Source organism: Phasianus colchicus, chromosome 3, assembly GCF_987193195.1.
Source record: "Phasianus colchicus chromosome 3, bPhaCol1.hap1.1, whole genome shotgun sequence".
NCBI lineage: Eukaryota > Metazoa > Chordata > Aves > Galliformes > Phasianidae > Phasianus > Phasianus colchicus.
Genome location: NC_143438.1, coordinates 23,719,098 through 23,739,212, shown reverse-complemented (window position 1 = coordinate 23,739,212; position 20,115 = coordinate 23,719,098). Strand labels below are relative to the sequence as shown.

Here is a 20,115-nt window from a genome sequence, read left to right as displayed (position 1 = left end):
CTCGGACCGCCTCTTCCCTGACTAAAGGGAAGTCTTCCATTCCCCAGACCTTCTCACTAACCACCAGGGCCTGGGATTCCCGAGGGGGAGCTTTTTCACTGAAGACAGAAGCAAAGAAGGCGTTCAGTATCTCCGCCTTCTCAGCATCCCCCGTTACCAGAACACCCCCCTCACTTAGTAGGGGACCTACATTCTCCCTAGTCTTCCTTTTACTGTTAACATACTTAAAACCTTTTTTATTATCCTTTACCACCTTTGCTAGATTCAATTCCAGGTGGGCTTTAGCCTTCCTCGTCGCATCCCTGCAGGCCCTGACAACATTTCTATATTCTTCCCGAGTGGTCAGACCCTTTTTCCACATTTCATGGACCTTCTTTTTCCCTTTGAGTTTGTGCATGAGCTCCTTGCTCATCCACACAGGTCTCCTGCCACCCTTTCCTGATTTCTTGCTCACAGGGACGCACCGATCCTGGGCTTGGAAGAAGAGCTGTTTAAATGCCAACCAGCTCTCACAGGCCCCCTTACCTTCTAACACCCTAGCCCACGGGATAGCTCCAAGTAGGTCCCGGAAGAGATCAAAGTTGGCTCTCCTAAAGTCCAGGGTAGCAATCCTACTTTTTGCTTTGCACCTTCCACTCAAGATCTTGAACTCCACCATCTCGTGGTCACTACAACCCAAGCTACCCCCAACTTTTACTTCCTTAACAAACCCGTCCTTATTTGTGAGAATAAGGTCCAGTAACACCCCTCCCCTCGTTGGTTCCTCCACCATCTGCATCAGAAAGTTGTCTTCGACACATTGCAGGAACCGTCTGGACCGCGCGTGCCTGGCCACGTTGCTTTTCCAGCAAATATCTGGATAATTGAAGTCCCCCATAAGCACTAGTGCCTGGGATTGTGACGCTACTTTCAGTTGCTTGTGGAAGGCCTCGTCAACCTCCTCTTCCTGATCAGGGGGCCTGTAGTACACACCCACAACGGTGTCACCCATACCAGCCTGCCCCTTGATTCTCACCCACAAGCTCTCCACTGCTACATCACCCTCCCCCAGGTGGAGTTCAATACATTCTAGCTGCTCTCTCACATAAAGAGCAACTCCACCACCCCGCCTCACCAGCCGATCTTTCCTAAAAAGCACATAGCCCTCCATGACAACATTCCAGTCATGCGAGCTGTCCCACCACGTCTCCGTGATCGCAATGAGATCATGGCCTTGCGACCGCACACAGATCTCCAACTCTTCCTGTTTATTTCCCATGCTGCGCGCATTAGTGTATAGACACTTTAGGGAAGCAGCACCCCCCTGCCTCTCTCCACCACTTTGAACTCCACCCTTTTCACCCATCGAACTCCATTTTGAGCCACGAACTACCCGCTCAATCCCAGTGGCCCTCATTCTGTCCCCTTCCCCCTTCATACCTAGTTTAAACACCTTTCAATGAGCCCTGCCAGTTCCTGGGCTAGGATCCTCTTACCCCTTGGAGACAGGCTACTTCCATCTGCAGCCATCATGCCAGGCGCAGAGTAAATTGCCCCGTGGTCAAAAAAACCGAAGTTCCTGTGCTTGCACCAACTTCTTAGCCATTTATTTATGAGGCGGGTTTTTTGGATGCTCTCTGTATCCTTCCCTGCCACTGAAGGTAGGGAAGAAAAAACCACCTGCACACCCGTTCCTTCAACTACCCGCCCCAGTCCTCTGAAGTCTTCCTTGATAGACCTCAGGCTTCTCTCAGCGACTTCATCGCTGCCAGCCTGAACTATCAATAATGGGTAATAATCAGAAGGGCCAATCAGACCAGGAAGTTTCCTAGCAATGTCCCTGACCCTTGCCCCAGGGAGGCAGCACACCTCCCTACGGGTAGGGTCAGGCCGACATATAGGGCCTTCCGTTCCTCTCAGCAGGGAGTCACCTATGACAACCACCCTTCTGTCCTTCCGGGCGGAGGCAGTCTTGAGGCGTGGGGTCGACCGCTTCGCCCGAGGCAACCTTACAGGTGGACCTCCCTCCACCCCCTCACTCACCTCTCCCTCGAGATTCAGGGCCTCAAACCTATTTTGCAGAGGCACCTGGGGAGCTGAGGATGGTCGGGATGGAGGACGCCCACTTCGCCGAGCTGGTATCCTTTTCCACTCCTCCTCCTCCCTTAGATTGCCTTGCTCTGCTCTCAAATTGCCTTGCACTGCAGCAGGAACACAGTCTACCTGCCGGTTCCCCTCTACTACCTGTTTGCAAGGCGGCAGGGAGTGACACGCTCCACGCAGAGCCTCAGCTGTGTGCCAAGATCTCTGGGCTGATAGGGACTGGCACCACCAATCAATCTCCCTCTCACATTCCTTTATGGTCCTTAGCCTCTCCACCTCCTCCTTCAGGTTGACCACAAGGCAAAGTAAGTCCTTTAGCTGGTCACATCTTACACAAGTGCTGCCTCCATCGCCTGGCACTGCAAGGGCCAGGCTCTGGCACTCATCACAGCCAGTGACCTGCACACTAGCATGTTGTTTTGGGACCTCAGTCTGCACCTCTGCATTCTTCTTGGCAGTCTTTCTTTTACATGTGCAGGGGGCCTCTGTCTGGGTCCCCACATTATTTTTAGAGACAGTAGCCTTCCGCCGGGGTGGAGCCATGGAGAACCTGAAGACTAATTAGCACAACTAGAATAGCCTTAACAGGGCGTGACCGATAAGCCCTACCCTGCTGCTGATAGTGCTGGCCCTGCCCTCGCCCCCTTACCAGGTCGTTAATGGGTGACCCCGCACCTGCCACTTACCTCACAGTGATAACGCCTCTCCTCTCCACCCTGGTGGGCAGCGATGCTCTGACAGGCCAGCTGTCCACCTCCCGGAGGTTTTTTCAAGGCGTTGCCCTGGCAACGCCCCCGCTGCGTCAGCCGCTCTCGCGAGATCTGCCGGGCGTCTCTGTTGTCTCGGGGACCCCCGGAAGAGGGAACCGATCGAGATCCACGTGTTCTTCGCGATCAGCCGCTGCGGCTCTGGCTGAAACAGCTCCGAAGCGGCGATCCTCGGCGAATTGGCCTGGGAAGTGCAAAAGTTATTTTCATATTAAAGTATACCTGTGGCATATCCCTTAAGCTTCAATCCCTTTTGCTATCATTATATTTCCAATATTTGGAAACCATTCTCCACTGTTACCACGCTCATTAAATTTTTTAAAATTATTTTGCTGGCTGACATTTCACTTGGAGTTACTTCTCAATGTGCTACATAGTCCAGGGTTTTGTCTCTTGATAAATTTGAAAAATCTAATGATTCCACTTGGCAAGCAACATAAAGCTTAGTTCATAGAGGAAATGAAACCAAGACAAACAGGAACAGATCCATTACAATCAAGAATGTAAGAGGACTTGAACTCTACTGGGAACAGAAAGTGAACATTTGGGGATAAAAGGATTAACAAACTTCTCCAAATGTTCTCATCAAGTTCTTGAAATCCATAAATTCCAGCTGTCTTTTTCCTCATCATCAGGACAACAAGGTGACAGAAGCTATAAAAGTTATGTCCAGGTGGGCCTACCTTACATGAAAGTCCCTTTATATTTTCTCTCTTAAAAGAGGTATTTCCTGCTGCTACTGCTGCTGATTCAGATTCTCTGGGCTGTGCATTGCCTTTTAATAGCAGGTACTAAGCCTGGAAAGCTACGAAGTTCCAAAACTTGTAGTAGGCATTCAGTTTGATAAGGGTGAGAGTCAAGCCTGTATAAACTCACTGAAAGAATTTCCAGACTTTATGTATTTAACCTGAAAATGGAATTTCTCTGTCATGTTTATTGTATTATTTTTTTAGTAGAAATATGAATTTCTGAGAAGGAAGCACATGTTATTTAGGGACCTGGATGGCTTTTTCATAATTAGTTTGCACTGGTTAGAGCTCTGAAACAGAAAGATTACTCATGTGACTCCACCTAGTGAGAGAAGAAAAGCTTTTGGAGGCAGAGGAAAACAGCCTGGGGAGGGTGAAAAATACCAGAGGAGTGTCAAATAATTCAGAAAATAAAAACAATGGTAAGTATTTTGAGGAATATCTTTGACCAAATGGAAAAATCATATGTCTTCCAGAGGTCCCTTCTAACTTCAACCATTCTGTGATAATATGATTTACCCAATGAGGAAAGAGACCCTATAGTTTGTTGGAAGACTGCACAGTTGCTGAGGTACTCCTACTGTTTGTCTTCAGAGTGAATTATTTTATGTCCACTGAAGACATCTGGTTTATTATCTCCCTTCTGACTGTGTACTGAAAAGCAGCACCTCTGAAGTATTTCGGGATTTGCTTGTTGTCTGTAGGATACTACCTATAAACATGGCATTGAGGCAACTGCAGACAGTTGTTCTGGTTTTGTCAAGGTTTCTCTCAGCAGAGGAAAGAGACCAGGGCCAGAAATCAAAAGCCTCTCTACGTCTAGTTCTCTGTATCCAATTAGCAAAAACAAAAGATGCTTAATTAGTATTTCACAGAGAGCATGTAATAGATGAACTCAAGAGTGGATGAAAATAATTCTTAATAACATGAAAATATTTTCATTATATGGAGAGAGATTAAGAAGAAGGGGTGATATTCCTCAAACACATCTCTGTTAGTGATTACTTGATTCAATCTTCTCACCCACTAGGTGCTATAGTAACATGTTAGTGTAGTTATTAATCAAGGATAGATATTATCAAGATAGTCTTAAAAAGCTGACTTTTATTTTTACTGGAAGTTTTAAAATTTGCATGTTTAAAAGTGTATTTAAAATAGAACAATGTAAGTCTAAATAACTAATTGCCTATAACTGTTTACATTTTTGCACCATAATAATAACTGCAAACATTCTTCTGAGTCTTCATCTAATTTATGATGTGAAAGGTGTTGCTTAAAGTAACAAAAAATCTTGCCCTTAGAGATGCATATTGATGAATATAATAGCTCTTCTTGTTATCTTCAAAAGATAACAAACATGGTACATTTTAATGGTGTGAAATATGAGATGTTTACCCTGGAATTGATTATTATGGATTGGATTTAGACATCCTGCAGATAAGATGATATGAAAGTTAGATTAATTAAATGGACACATGGTTTGCTTCCAAAGTTTGATTTTTATACTGTTGGTTTTCTCCTAATCTTCCTTACAATTTTACTTAGGCACTGTTCACGCACATTGAAAAATAAAGATATTAAAAGGAAAGCACAATACCCTATCTTGATTCTTCTACTGTAACAGGTTACAGTGGATGTAGAGATGGCTAATAACTGAAAGGCTTAGTAAACTGACAGTATTTTCCACTCAATAGAGCACCAATTGTAGATTTCTGATGATTTTGTTCTATTTCCGGTAGAACAAGCCTGGCAGTTAATCTGTTTTCATTTGTCTGTTCTTCCATCTTTGAGTGGGAATATGCTACTGAAAATCTTTGTAAAAATTTGTGGGGTCTAATGATGACAATAAATGTGGTTCTTACTATTTTTAAATGCAAAGCCACCAGGATCCAGTCTGCACAACTGAAACCTATTGGTTTCATTTTTCCTGATGCAAGAGTGATAGAGAAGATATCAGAACTGTGGTAGAATGAATATAGGTTATTACCCTATATTCATTCAGAGAACAGTTAGAAATCAAAGAATCAGAAAAGGAGTGTTCAGATTTCCTGATATAAATCTCTAGTTTCCTTTTAAAAAGATTGTAATTGTCTTCATCAAAAGCCACACTAAAATAGAAGTAAACAACATCCACTTTTCTTCCCTTTCCCCCGAGAAAGTTGCATGTTTCCAGAATTAATTCCAGCTTGGCCACATTGAATTTGTGTTTGGTAAATATGTGCTGCCTCTTTTCTACTACCTTCTTGACTTGTGCTTGGACATTGCTTCCAGAAGGGTTTGCACCATAAGAGTTCTGGGAATCAAGGCTATCCTGACTGTTCAAAAGATTCTTTTTTTACACTGATATTTCTCTTTTCCCTGTTCTCCAGAACCTTCACAATAGTGATCTTGCAGTGATTGGATGAGCTAATAGCAACATAGTCCAGTTATATCTGTACTCTTTGATGCAGCCTGCCTTATCCCAGGGACTTGAGCACATTCTGTCTCCATAAGTAATTTGTAAGCTGATGTTCTTCTAACTTGGATGACACTTTAGTCCCTTAGACCTGCACTTTGTTACAGAATCCCTTGTATAATTCAGCTCTACGCCCATCTGTCAGAGAGCAGCCAAGGACAGCAGTTTCCTAAGGGAAGATAGATCAGAAACAAGTGTCTGTGTGTTAGGGTCACCATCCCACAGGGTCTGAATTTGGTAAGTAAAACAAGGTGTTGGTAACAAGGTTCACAACTGTTCTCAGCAAGGCAAGAAGTGAAGGTCAATTTGGGGGGTTTCAGTCAGAAAGGAAAATGAGATCCATAGAATCATACAATGGCTTGGTCTGGAATCCCCCTGGCATGACAATGCTGCCAACCTCCAGATCTGGTACCAGAACAAGTTGTCCAGGGCCCCATCCAATCTAGTCTTGAATACCTTCAGGAATGGAGCATCCACAACCTCTCTGGGCAGCCTGTTCCAGCACCTCATCACTCTCTCTGTGAAGAGCTTCCCCTGACATCTAATCTAAACCTTCCCTCCTTGAGCTTAAAACCATTCTCCTTAGTCTTATCACTGTCTACCCTTGTAGAAAGTTGATTCTCCTTTTATATACTGGAAGATTGCAATGAGATCTCCTTGCAGCATTCTCTTCTCCAAGCTGAACAAGCCCAGCTCCCTCAGCCTGTCCTCAAAGGGGAGGTGCTCCAGCCCTCTGATCATCTTTGTGGCCCTCCTCTGGACCCTCTCCAACAGCTCCCTGTCTTTCTTGTACTGGGGGCTCCAGACCTGGACACAGTACTCCAGATGGGGCCTCACAAGGGCAGAGTAGAGAGGGAAAATCACCTCCTGTCCCTGCTAGCCACCCCTCTTCTGATGGAGCTCAGGAAATCATAGGCGTTCTGAGCTTCAAGAGCACACTGATGGATCATATTCAGTTTTTCATCCACGAGGACACCCAAGTCCTTCTTCACAGGACTACTATAAGTGAGTTCTTCTCCCAGTCTGCACATGTATAATAATGACAGATTGTATAATTCATTCATACTGGTGAAAGACAAATCTCAAACAGGTGGATTGAGATCCACACCTTAGCAGAGAACTGCAGTTGCAAGCCAAATGAGCTGAGTATTTCACATTACATATTAAAAAAAGTGTTTTTGTGTTATAGTAAAATATCCCTTTGAATAATTATGACTGAGAACTCGAGAAGAAAGTAACATTGTTTGTGAACTCTTATCAGTCTTTGTATTCTATTTCATCAGATCCCTAATGATTGTGTAGTATGATAAACTCATTCTTCTCACAGAGGAGCAGAATCCACACTGGAAACCTAGCAATGACATGAGCGGTACTTTCTGACTTCAAACATCTTAGGGCATTCCTTTGTAACTAGATGATTGACCCATGACGAGTGTCTCTTAGAAAGGTGCATTTTCTTTCTGTAAGGTTTACTACTGAATGTTTGATAGTGAGACTGCTACTTGTTCATAGGCTTCAGAACCACTTTTTTTTTGGCAAAGTGCTTGTAGTCTGTGCCCCATAAACTGCCCACATGGAGATTGAGCTAGAGACACGACTAGAGAAAAATTTGCATGAATTTGACATCCATCCATAGTCCAGAGGCATAGCCAAAATGGAAGACAAGGTTACAGTGTACATATAACAGTTATGTACATTGTATTCTAGAGTATTTGTTTGGCAATCTAAATATCTCATGAAGACATTTTTGCAGATGATACAAGAAAACATTTTTAAAAGCAAAAAAAAATATATTACTGTTACAAAGGCAAACTAGATCTAACATCTACAACAATATGCTTAGAGATTATTTGTAAATATAAAAATTCACTGTACATTTGATTTCTAAGCTGCAGGTTAAAATATGCATACTTACGTGTGTTGCTCTGAAAGTATTGCCTCCTATTTATTTGCATGGAAACTACAATAGACACAAAGAACACAATAACACTATTTCACAGACAAAATTCTAAGCTACAGAACACTATTTTTCAACGTTGTCACTGTCATTAGCTATGCATTTTCATGAGTGATGAACAGGAACCTGCATGTTGTGTTTTTAAAAATCTGTACCAGCGGAGGTGACCCATTATCAGTCACCACTGCTGAAATGTACCACCCTCTGCCTCACTGTGCTCACACCCACTATTTGGTCTCCAGAAACGTTCATCAAGCATCACTGAATGTCAATTTGTGCCATATTTTCTGCATGCAGGAATTCATGACACACCTTTGCTTCATATGCATCTTCACATTAGATGCTATTTTTTCAGACTGCCACTCTGCTGCCATCTTACACATGGCAACAAAATGTAATGGAATATTGGTGGGAAGTTTCAGCTTCTACAGCGATACCAGTGACATCCACCTCAGACATTGTGAGTCAACATCATAAAATAGGAGATATTACTTTCAGAGCAGCTCTTGTAGATTTTTATCTATGTGAATTGAATCTTGAGAAACTAGAGCCAAGGCCTTGAACTAATTGCAAGAACAACAACTTACTCTTAAACTTTAAACTTACTCTTGGCAACTTAGGATGATGTTTTGAAAAGAAACATAAAATGTAAGATTATGTATATCAATATTCATAACAGTATTCATGAATATTAATAATAATGTGCAAGTATAAATTAAAATATGCATAACACTTTTTCTTTAGTGCCTTCCAACATTTTTATCGTGCAAAGACAAATAAGAACAGATGCTTGCTTGCAGTTGTTATTACATTTGACATTAGATGTACACAAATCAGATTACATGGCAAAACTGCAGATTATTATTTTTGTGTCTTCTGTTCTGAGTTTTTTCTCAAGCATTATTTTTCATAATTATATGCCATGCTACTGTAACAGAACAAAGGGTATATGAGCTGAGCCACACTACAGAAAGAGGAATGTATTATCAGTGTGTATAGTACCCATGAGACAAGATCTTAGTTAATGCCCATTCATTTTAGGGACAGTCTATAACAAAGTTTTGAACATCATCCAGTACCCTTAGGGTAGTTTGGGGGCATCTCTAGGGGACCATGACACATGGAGTATTTATATTACAGAAAGCATATTTCCTAGTTGTCTGCCCTACAGGAAAAAAAGAAAAAAAAAAAAAAGAAGAAAAAAAAAAAGTGATAAACTAGAAAACAGCAAAGAAGGGAATAAGAAAGAACTAAAAATAAAATATGAATGAATGGAATTTATATTCTTATCTTCCCCTTTACTTATTGTTAACATATTTCTTTGGACAGACAGTCAAACCGCCTTTCCTCTCTTTGCAGATAAAATAGGCCATGGAAAGATTGTCTTTATATCTCTCCAAGTAAATTTCCAATGTGAGAATATTAGGACATAGCAACAACCAAGAGCAGAGTAGTTGACATGGCAACTGCAAATAGCCAAAGATCTTGTGCAGTCTCTGAAGATGGAAAAAGTTCATTTTCATCACTGAGAAGAAAAACAAAGGAAAATGAAATAAAACAGAAAAAAAAAAAAACACCAAAACAAACAAAAAAACTCTCAAAATTTAGATACAAAAATGCATCCAGTAGTTTAATAAGTGAATTGCCTCTTAGTCTCTTTTATAAGGCAGTGAAATTTTATGAAGAGTAGTGTTAGCATTGTAAATGAGAAATTATTTACTTAAAGGGCTATATTAATTACTATTTCTTGCTGCTGACCTTGAAATGTGAGATATCAGACTTACGTAAACTTTTTGGAAATACTGAGAGGCTGAGGATATAGATACCAGTTTTCTGTGCAGCCTCAAAGAATTATTTATTGGACTTTTCTATGCTGGACATTTTTCTTTCAGAAATGTAAATGATCTCTTATAGAATCACAGAAATGTATTAAGGATTAAAGAAATAACTTGTAAATATAAACAAAGAAAGCTCTATTTATTTCCTTTTCTGACTGAGTGTAAAATTTTAAATTGTACTCCTGAGTAATATGCACTAATTTTGCAATATTATAAAATCTTTTTTTCCATAAGCTAGAATCTCTAGAATCATCTAGATACATTTAGAAAGCACTCAATTTTCATCAATTGTATCAAGTGTTCATAGAGCCTATATACACAGGCTATAGTAGAACTGTGAATGAGATTGAGTTATAGTATCACAAAATGTCGCATTGGATGCATCTGTGAATTAACATAAAAGAGAAGTAATATTTGTAATATTTCCAGTGTTATCTTTATCTACTCCAGGTTCTGATACTCACATAGTGTAGAATGTTGCTTGATCAGTGCTTGGCCAGTGACACTTCCCACAAGACCAGACTGCTCAAAGACCCATCCTGCCTGTCTTTGAACAGTTCCAGGGAGGGGACATTCACAACCACGCTGGGCAACCTGTTCCAGCATTTCACCATAATCACAGTGAACAATTTCTTCCTAATATCTAGTCTAAACCTACCCTCTTCCCGTTTAAAGTCATTTCACTTTGTCCTTTCACTACATGCCCTCATAAACAGTCCCTCCCCAGGGAGGACTTCACAAAAAAATATTTTGAACTATTTTGACACATACAGAAGTGAAGCTGAAAAATCAGGAAGATGATGTTTAACATCATATCTTACTTGTTACTAAGGATTAAAGATTCATTTCTACCTAGCTTCATTTATAAAAACCACTGTACTTGAAGTCTAGGAGACACTGCTAAAGAAAAAAGAACCTTATGGTAGCCTTGTATCAACACATTCAAGCAGAAGAAATAATTCCTTCACACCTGTTTTATAAAAAAGAGATGCACAAGAGGATGAAGGTCTTAATATCTCTCTGGAGCACTTGTTGATTCTTACCATGGTCCCCAAAAGGGGACCTGGTACTTTTCTGAAACATCTTTATTCTCATGCAGTACAGTACATTTCAAAGTTGCCCCTCTAAAGAGATAAACATGGATCCATCATAACTGTATGAGAAACCCAATATCTATAAAGACCATCCTGAGGAGTGTGAAATTGTTTGCTTTCTTGACAACAGAAACAAATGAACACAGATTGTACATCACTTTATATAATCCCAATTGCAACTGGCTGAAACCAAGAGTGCAAAGTAAATCTACTGAAGAAGAAATTCTTATAAGAACTTGATGGGCCACTGCCACTGCCATGTTAAGATATTATCTCCAGTTTAAGATAATAGTTTTAAACCTAACCATCTGATTGATCCCTTGCAAATCACACTCTGGCATCATTTCTGAAACCTATTTTTTTTCCAGTCTCATCAAGACAACTTCATTTCTTTTCTCTAAGAAAAACCAGTCAAAGCAAAACTTATTAAGTCAAACCAATTCAGCATTTTTACATATTTAGCAAAGTTAAACGAGGAGTATATGACTGCTGCAGATGCATTTTAAATCTGTCAGCCACTAAACAAAGCAAAGATTAGATTGCTGAACAATTTATCATTTCACGGACTTTTTATCAATTTTTGATTTTATTTGGAATGCTTTCTATCTTAGGCATAGTGTACTTGAAAAAGTCTTCTTAGGACTCACGAAAGATAAAATAACTCAGTGAAACCTACTACAAAGAGGCTGAATTCACTGTGCTTTGCTTTGCTCTAACATACAGTGAAAGGAAACGGATTATATGTAAACTCCTGCATGCTCCCCTTGTTTTGTAACTCCAACAAACAATTGATTTTTATCTTTAACATATTTGTTTCCATTTGATAGAAGTGAGTTCCACTGATCATCATAAAGGAATCCTTCTAGGGCTTTAGGGCTCGTGTATGTATATGCGCAGCCTTTGGCAAAGTAGAAGGCTTTAGCTCAGTAGCAATGCCTGCTGGGTTGTACAGCACGTTTCCAGATGATTTAGCACACAGCTTCCTATGCTGTGATGAGGCATCATCTGTTAGTCTTCAAGCAATTGTACTTCCTGCTGATAGCAACTTCCTGCTGATTTTTTTTTCACCAACAAAAATATGAAGCCTCCAAAAATCCCCATATGTGTTCTCTGACTTTGTATTATTTCAGATTAAATTTTAGTGATTTGTGAATTTTCTAGGCTAAGACATAATGATAAACAAGCTACCAGAGAAGAGAACAGAACCAATTTACAAAATAGTTTGACTGTGTTAGAATAGAGGGGAAGAAGAGATGTTTGATCATGACTAATGCAGTTATTCATAGTGGTTGGAATAAATATAAACCAAGACTCAAATTCTACAGTGCAGAATGAGGTAATTCCTCTACGGCATAATCACAAACACAACAAAAAAGTGCCTCACTGACTCCTGTGTATTGACCTAATATTGACTACTGTAAATATTAAGCTTCCGCAAATTGTCTGGGGATAGAAATAAAAGCATAAAGGTTTCTGACTGAGTATTCCTGTGTATGCAACAGTTCATCAAAATACCGAATGTTGTTTATCTTTATGCATAGTTTCTCTAAATCAGTATCTCAGCCCCTGATGAACAAGAAGTGATTGTTTCTGAGCAGATGAGTTCATTTGGGTCTTTTTGTGTATTCTCAGAAGGGAAATACAGTGAAAAAAGATTGTTGATTTTGAGAGAGAATTATAATAACATCTTAATTTGAAAGGCATACATGGAATTCTGAACAGTTCCTTAAATTATAAGAATGAATAGCATTCAGTGGAAGCTTGAAACTATATACAATGTGAAACACGCCTAAAATAAAGTTCACATCACTGGAGTGTGGAAATGTGAACTCATTTCAGAAATGTTGCAGGAGGAGCATGCATGTAGAGCACGAGAGGGACAGCAATCTTGTTTTGAACAGAACAGTCTTTTGAATAAGGACACTCAGAACATTAATTAAAAATTATTTTTTAAATATAGTAGAAGGCAGTTAATATGGAATGATTTTATACGTGGGGTTGTTTTTTTGGTGGGTGATGGCTCTACCACAAGCTAGATATTCAAAATCTCTGTAATTTCTGGTTTTTGGAGCAAAAATTTTCATATCATTCACAATAACTTTTCTTTATTTAATGATTTTCTGCATTACTGGAGACTTATTCTTTGTTTTGTTCAGGAGTCTTTTGAAAAGCTAATAGTCCCAGAAATATTGTGTAGACTAACTGTATGGGAACTGCTGAGTCACGGCCTGAACCTCTGATTAATCACCTGAGGCGAGCAATGAGTCAGCCCTGGGAGCACAGGTGAAAGCAATTCACCTGTGCTGCAGGAAGGGGTGGAGCCTGGCTCCACCTCTCCTAGACCCATTTAAGAGCTGACTACCAGTGAGAAGGATTTCTCTCTCTCTCTCTCTCTTTTTGGAAGATCTACTTCACTGGTCTTTCCTGAGCAAGCTTTCCTGAGCAAGCCCACAACACAGGTAAGCCTCCTATTTATTCTCTTTGTCTTGCTGTGCCTAACTCTCTTGCTTATTTTATTATTATAACGTCTTAATATTATTTGATTATGTAATATTCCTTTATATAATTTTCATTGATTATACACTAACAAACACTGCTTTATAGAGGAGGCGAAATGAAATCAGTGAGTCTACACATTTAGGTAGGTATGCTTAACTAATGATGAATTTGGGAAAAGTAGAGAATAGAGACTGTTTTATTGCCATAAACAATAAGAAAGCAACTCAATATGAAAATACAGAAAACTTGGAAAGGAAAGGGAAAAGGGGAATGGAAAGTGAAGGGGAATGGGAAGGAAATGGGGAAGGGAATGTGGAAAGGAAGGGAAAGAGGGAGGCATGGGGAGGAGGACAGAAAAGGGGAAAGGCAACAGGAAGGAGTAGGGGATGAAAGGCTCTATCAGCGCAAGAGATTGGAAATAAACTTCAGAAGTATACAAACAAAAAAATGTTCAAATGAAAATTAGTTTCATTCATAGCAAGCTTTTATGGTTTATTTTTAGGAAAGATGCAATAAAGGTAATCAGGAGAAGACAATCTGTTTCATGGTGCTAGGAGGTGAATGTATTAGAACTATCCCTTAATATAGAAAAGGATTGCAGTAGTCAGTGAGCACACTAGCAAAAGGGCATAACTGGAAATAAGTAAAATTATAAGAAGATTGAACTTTACTATGGTTATTCCCAGACTTACTCATTTAATAAAGCTATTGTTACAAGGCATCATATAATAAAATCTCTATTGCGAACTCATTGATCAAGTTTGCAATATACAGTTATTTCTATAAACTTCCAGTTTCTCTACTTGGTTTTCATAATGTTTCATGCATTCCTTCTGTTTTTCTCTCGTATGTGATGACTGTTATCACAAATCACAATGGCTGTTATTTGAGCATGCTCCCTCTTCCCAGGATAGTTTCAAGGCTCATTAATTGACAGTTCTGGTTATTTCTGAAAAAAAATTTAGTATCTGCAGTGGCACATAGATGTTATTTTACAATTCAACATCAGTATCTTTTCTGGGATCTGCTGCTCAAAAAATTATATCTTTATTCAGATGATAACAAAAAGAAAAGCTATTTGTTCAGTTTGGTCTTGTTTTTTTTTTTTAATACTTTGTTATTTTGTGAAGTGATGACCTTGACTTTACAACAGGAGTATCATTCAAATACCTGAAACTTTAACAGCTGCTTCCTCCAATTTAAATTCCTCTATTATATGTCCAGAGTGATGTGCATTACTGCCCAGGTAAAGAGAAAAAAAACAAATACAACAGTATAATGCATTCCTGCTCAATGCCATTTTTATCCAGCTATGCTACATGGTAACTTAGGATTCAATGTACGGGAACCGTAGAACTGTTTTTTGGAAGTATTAGGAAAAGCAGAGTCAGTTTATTGTAGAAATAAAAGCTAAATTCCCATTAAAAGTATTTCATCCATATTTCATCAGTATCATGTGCAATCAAAAATTAATTATATCTAAAGGGAAAAAAAGTACAGTTTTATTCAGTGTACACAGACCTCTAATTCCTCAAATCATCCTGGATTTCCAAAATGGTGAAATATTTTTTGAATAAATAAGTTACTTAGCTACTTAACAGTAAATATTTCATAGGAGAAAACTGAAAATCTTAGGTTGGCTCATCTCAGTTTCCATCATTTCATATTAAGGAATTTTTAACAGTATAAAATATTTTGGACTGATAATTTTTTTTAATAACTGGATGTGTTGTGATCTTGAAACTCAGGGTACTACTTAAGGTTTCTTACTTTCCCAAGATTTCTAACACTGGCTCTTATTTTGTTTGTTTTTTCTCTTATTTCCTTGGTTGATTTGGTTTGTTCTGTCTTGAAACCACTGTTTTTGAGTTTTCACTTTTGTTTTTGAATTATTTTCATTAGGAATGCAGTTTGTTTTCTTTTGAAGCAGCTCATATATACTGTTGAATGGATGTATTAAAAAATACACTATGTTAATGCTTGAACATACTTTATATAACTACACAATTAAGTGAACCTGGTAGACAGTAGGTAGACTAGCAAAATTAAAGCCAGTTATCTCCATCTTGTGCTCATAATCCTCTTGTAACTGAGAACAAATGCTGTGCTCATGGATAATGAGGAATAAACAAAAAAGACAAATAAATATCGAAACAAAACAGAAAACCTCAGACAAAATAGTGATCTGTATTGTGAAAATTTGTATTTAACTATCTGGACCATCTGATATTAGGAAAGTACTTAGGTTGCTCCAAAAGTAATGCCTCCTATTTATTTCCATAAAATATACAAAAGATACAAAGAACACAATTACACTATTTAATAGAGCAAATTCTTGACTATGAAACACTTTTTTAACATAGTCACCACCATTAGATATGCATTTTTGCCTGTGATGAACAAGAACCTGCACACACTTTTGCTCTATATGCACTTCCATGTCTAATGCCATTCTGTCAGACTGCCCCTCTGTTGCCATTCATCACACAGCAACAAAATGTAGCGCAATACTGATGCGAAGGTTCAACCTCTACTGCCATAACACCAACATCTGCCTCATTGTAGGCCAACCTAATAAAATAGGTGGCCTTACTTTTGAAGCAGGCCCTGTAGCTTCAGATTTCTTTCAAATATGGACACAGAGATACTGACATGAAAAAGGTCTTCCTCAAGATGCCTTGTGACAAACCTTTAAGGTGGATTTACTGAATGACAAACTTTTACTTTCAGATATATCACTATTCACTATGAGAAACAGTCCCACAGGTGATATGACATTGTGTCAAAAGAATTTACTCTATTAAAGATAACAACTGCAGATACCCATTCTTGCTTCCAAAACATTGTTTTGATCCTTGATTGACCTTTCCATAGTTACTGTGTCTGTATTCTTGGGATCTTCTGTGTAGCATCAGTGCACCAACATGCGGTGTTTGATTAGGGTGTCAACATGTTTATTTCTCACTTTTTCTGATGTATATCTGTGGGATGTTTACTGACTAAGATTCCATTGTGATATACCCTACTAAAATCCTAGAGATGCTTTTAGAACCATATTTTTCATTGACATTCTCAAGAAAACCATGACCACAAATATAAAAGGATCTTGCTACCACAGTTTTTTTTTTTCTTTATAACCTACCTAGTGCCTTTAGGGCTGCAGTGCAGCAAGCTGTAAATAATATATGACATAAAATGTGAAATACTGGTAACAAATGAGTTTGGTAGGAAAAACAAACAAAAAAAGCTGATTACAAGCATCTTTTAAAAGAAAAAAACAAAAAGAATTGAAACATAATTCCAGGATTTATGATATTGTGAATAAAGTGATGGTATTGGGGAATATAAATGAGAACTGAAGAAGTAAATGACAAAGACTTACAGCAACTACTATGGAAAAAATACTGGAATAGATGACTTACTTTAATAGAAGAATCTGTAATAGGTATCAAAATTTGAATTACTTTACTAGGCATTATCATTCTTTATTACTTAGATTACACTGTAAAAAAAATAATCCTAGGGTGACACAGTATTATTTAAAAGCATTATTTCTATTGTTATACAGTGGGATCATTGTTCCATATATTCTAGCAAATCCTTTGATATGCAGTTTTCAGAGTAATTTGCATTTGAGTAGAAATGAAACTTCACACTCATTATCATGTTTAGAAAAATATAGCGTTATAAGACAGAGATCCTCTGAAGCTATGCAGAATACCTTCCCACCTATTTTTAAAACAGGGACTATAAAAGAGTGTGTCTGAAAACATACTAGTGAAATACAATGTCTAAATGTTTGGTGGTGGTACAATGGTATGGATGTACAGTGACTGAGATCTTTAATTGTCTGAGTTAATTGTCTTTAATCAGGAACATACAGTTAACTGCTCACTGATGGTTCTGTTGGAGAACAAATGTTATCCATAGATCAATATTATTGAATATTCAAAATCCAGTCATTTAAAAGTATAAATATTGACTTAACTGTCTTAGTTCATCCATAATCCTATATAGATCTTAACATTTTTGTCTTGAGTTACTACTGTCCATTAAACAAGAATAGTAATGATAACCATCTTGCATAAACATGGTAAAATTCATTCATGCATATGGTGTCTATTACACAGACTCATTCATAGAATCACAGTATCATAGAATGGCTTAGGTAGGATGGGACCTTTAAAGATTATCTAGTTCCAACTCCCTGCTATGGACAGGGCTGCTCCTCACCAGATCAGTCTGCCCAGGGCCCCATCCAGCCTGGCCTTAAATGTCTCCAGAGGCAGGTCATTCATGGGTTGTCTGGGCAGCCTATGCCAGTGCCTCACCATCTTCTGAGTAAATTCTTCCTGACATCTATACCATAAACCTCCCCTCTTTTAGTTTAAAATTGTTCTGCCTTGCCCTATCACTATCTACCCATTTTTTAAAAATTGATTTCCTTCCTGCTTGTAAGTTGCCTTCAAGTACTGAAAGGCTGCAATTATATCTCCCCAAAGCCTTCTCTTCTCCAAGCTAAAAAAAAAAAAAAAAAGCCCAACTCCTCAACCTAGCTTTACAGGAGAGGTGCTCCAGCCTTCTGACCATCTTTGTGGCCCTCCTCTAGACCTGCTCCAACAGCTCTGCATCCCTCTTCTACTGGCATCCCCAGATCTGGATGCAGTACTCCAGATGGGGGCCTCACAAGGGAAGAACAAAGGGGAACAATCACCTCCCTTCTCCCTTCTGGCCACTCTTCTTTTGATGCAGCCCAGGACATTGGGCACATGTATCTTTCATCAGAGTCAAAATGACTATTCAGTGAAATGTTTTTGATTTCAGATTAAGACTGGCCAGATAAATACTCCATACACCCTCTTTCATATGAGACACATGTTTTTCAAACTCACAACTTACTGCTTTGGCAGGAATAAGGTGAGACACCAGATTCTTTTTCAGAATAGCAAACACACAGACTGTAATGCAAATATGATTTTCTCACCTAGCATGTCTGAATCTCATTTTTTTAAAATGAATGATACAGTTTTTGTGTCATGCAGTTTATTTCCATCAAGTTAAACACAACTTTAACAAACTTGAAAGCTAGTGATAAGACTATTACATCATCAAAGTTTAAAAGTATCCTGAAATGTACAAATATTTCCAAAACTAAAAAATGTCATAGAAAGATACAGTGAAATCAGCTTGATTACCTGCATGAGTTAGTTAACCAAATTAGCATTATAAGATTTATAAACGATCATAAAATTAAGTGAAAAAAACTGTGTCCCATTCTATACTGCTGCAGGCCACCACAAGGCCTCACTTCAATCTCCTCTTCTCTAGGCTAAACAAATCAAGGGATCTCAGCCACTCCTTGTGTATATTGTCTTCCATATCTTCAGAGACCTCCTTCAGATGCTCTGTAATAGTTTTATGTCCTTCCTATATTGTAGCACCCAAATGGCAGCAGATCTCTTTGCAAGGCTTCCTCACCCTTGAGGGAGTCAACAGCTTCTCCTCCTATGTTAGTGTAATTCATAAACTTACATAGTATACCTACAAGTCCTGTATCTAAGTCATTGATGATAGCATTAAAGAGGACCGGCCCAAAAAAGGAGCCCTACAGAACCCTGCGAATGACTGGCTGCCAGCCTGATGTAGTCTCATTTGCTATGACCTGTCAGACAACTGTTCATCTTGTTATTTATTTGTCTAGCTGTATGCTGGCCATTTTATCCCAAAGGATACCATAATTTATAAGCATATAAGGGGTGAAACCATTCTTGGCAGTGACCTTTCCTTAGCAGCTGTGGAGGGAGATGTACGGGGGAAACAGCTCTCACTTTTCCCCTGCATAGTGTCCCATGACATCAGCAATGCCAGAGTGCCAGCTCTTTTCTTCCAGAAAGTGGTTTTCATGGCTATTACATGAAACCTCAGTGCTTTTAAGAGGGAAAAAGTGATTGATTCTTCCCCTACTTTCATTGTCAATCCATATGGTTTGAAATACCTGATTCTCCCAAAATCGCTTATAAAAATTGCTTTAGAAGGATCCACAACAGATTATGAATAAGCAGTTAACCAAACCAATCATACCATAGTTATAAATGTGAAAGCATTTGGCAACAGAGTTTAACCAGATTTCAGATGTTTTCTGTCATAAAAGCAACATTTTAAGGCAGCTTTGTAAAAGGAGCTGTAGGAAGCACTCATTTGCATGGACTTCTGGGGAAAAAATATGTTCAAGCTTGACAGTGCTCTACTATTTAAGGCAATGATATATTAATAAATGAAAAATATTCATGAGTCCATGTTTTTAAAAATGCTTTTTTTTTTCCTAACATCAATGAATACATATTTACTGTTACACAGATATCCAAAGACAACAACAGTCCTGTTTTTCATTTCAGACATATCAAAAAAGATATGGTCAGACGCATTTTCTATCTAGGTCACTGACATGAATGACTCAGTTCTTCATTAAAAGAAAATGTTGCTATTTGGTATTTGTCCAAGGGGACATGAAATGGATTTTTAATGTTCAATTCATAGGAGAGACCATTTATATTTAGAATAAAACTGTATGCTAGAATGGAACCTCCTACATACCTAGAAAGAATATATTTCAGTAATGGGTATACTCTTCCCTGAACATGTGAGACAAAAGCACTGTTTTGCAGAGGTGGAAA

At 38.7% G+C, this 20,115-nt stretch overlaps 1 protein-coding gene across 1 annotated transcript; it reads right to left on the bottom strand.

Moving 5' to 3' along the window:
• Positions 1-389: 389 nt before the first annotated feature.
• On the bottom strand, positions 390-3,019 carry LOC149918462 (uncharacterized). The gene is made up of 2 exons (XM_090137089.1): positions 2,837-3,019; positions 390-2,798 (listed from the first exon to the last, which is right to left on the bottom strand). Exon 2 carries the CDS (start codon positions 2,623-2,625, stop codon positions 1,420-1,422), a length of 1,206 nt encoding a protein of 401 aa, XP_089993215.1. The 5' UTR covers positions 2,626-2,798; positions 2,837-3,019; the 3' UTR covers positions 390-1,419.
• Positions 3,020-20,115: the final 17,096 nt, after the last annotated feature.

Excerpts from the sequence above, each read along its gene's own strand:
- LOC149918462 (XM_090137089.1), bottom strand. The coding sequence starts at position 2,625 with ATGGCTCCACCCCGGCGGAAGGCTACTGTCTCTAAAAATAATGTGGGG.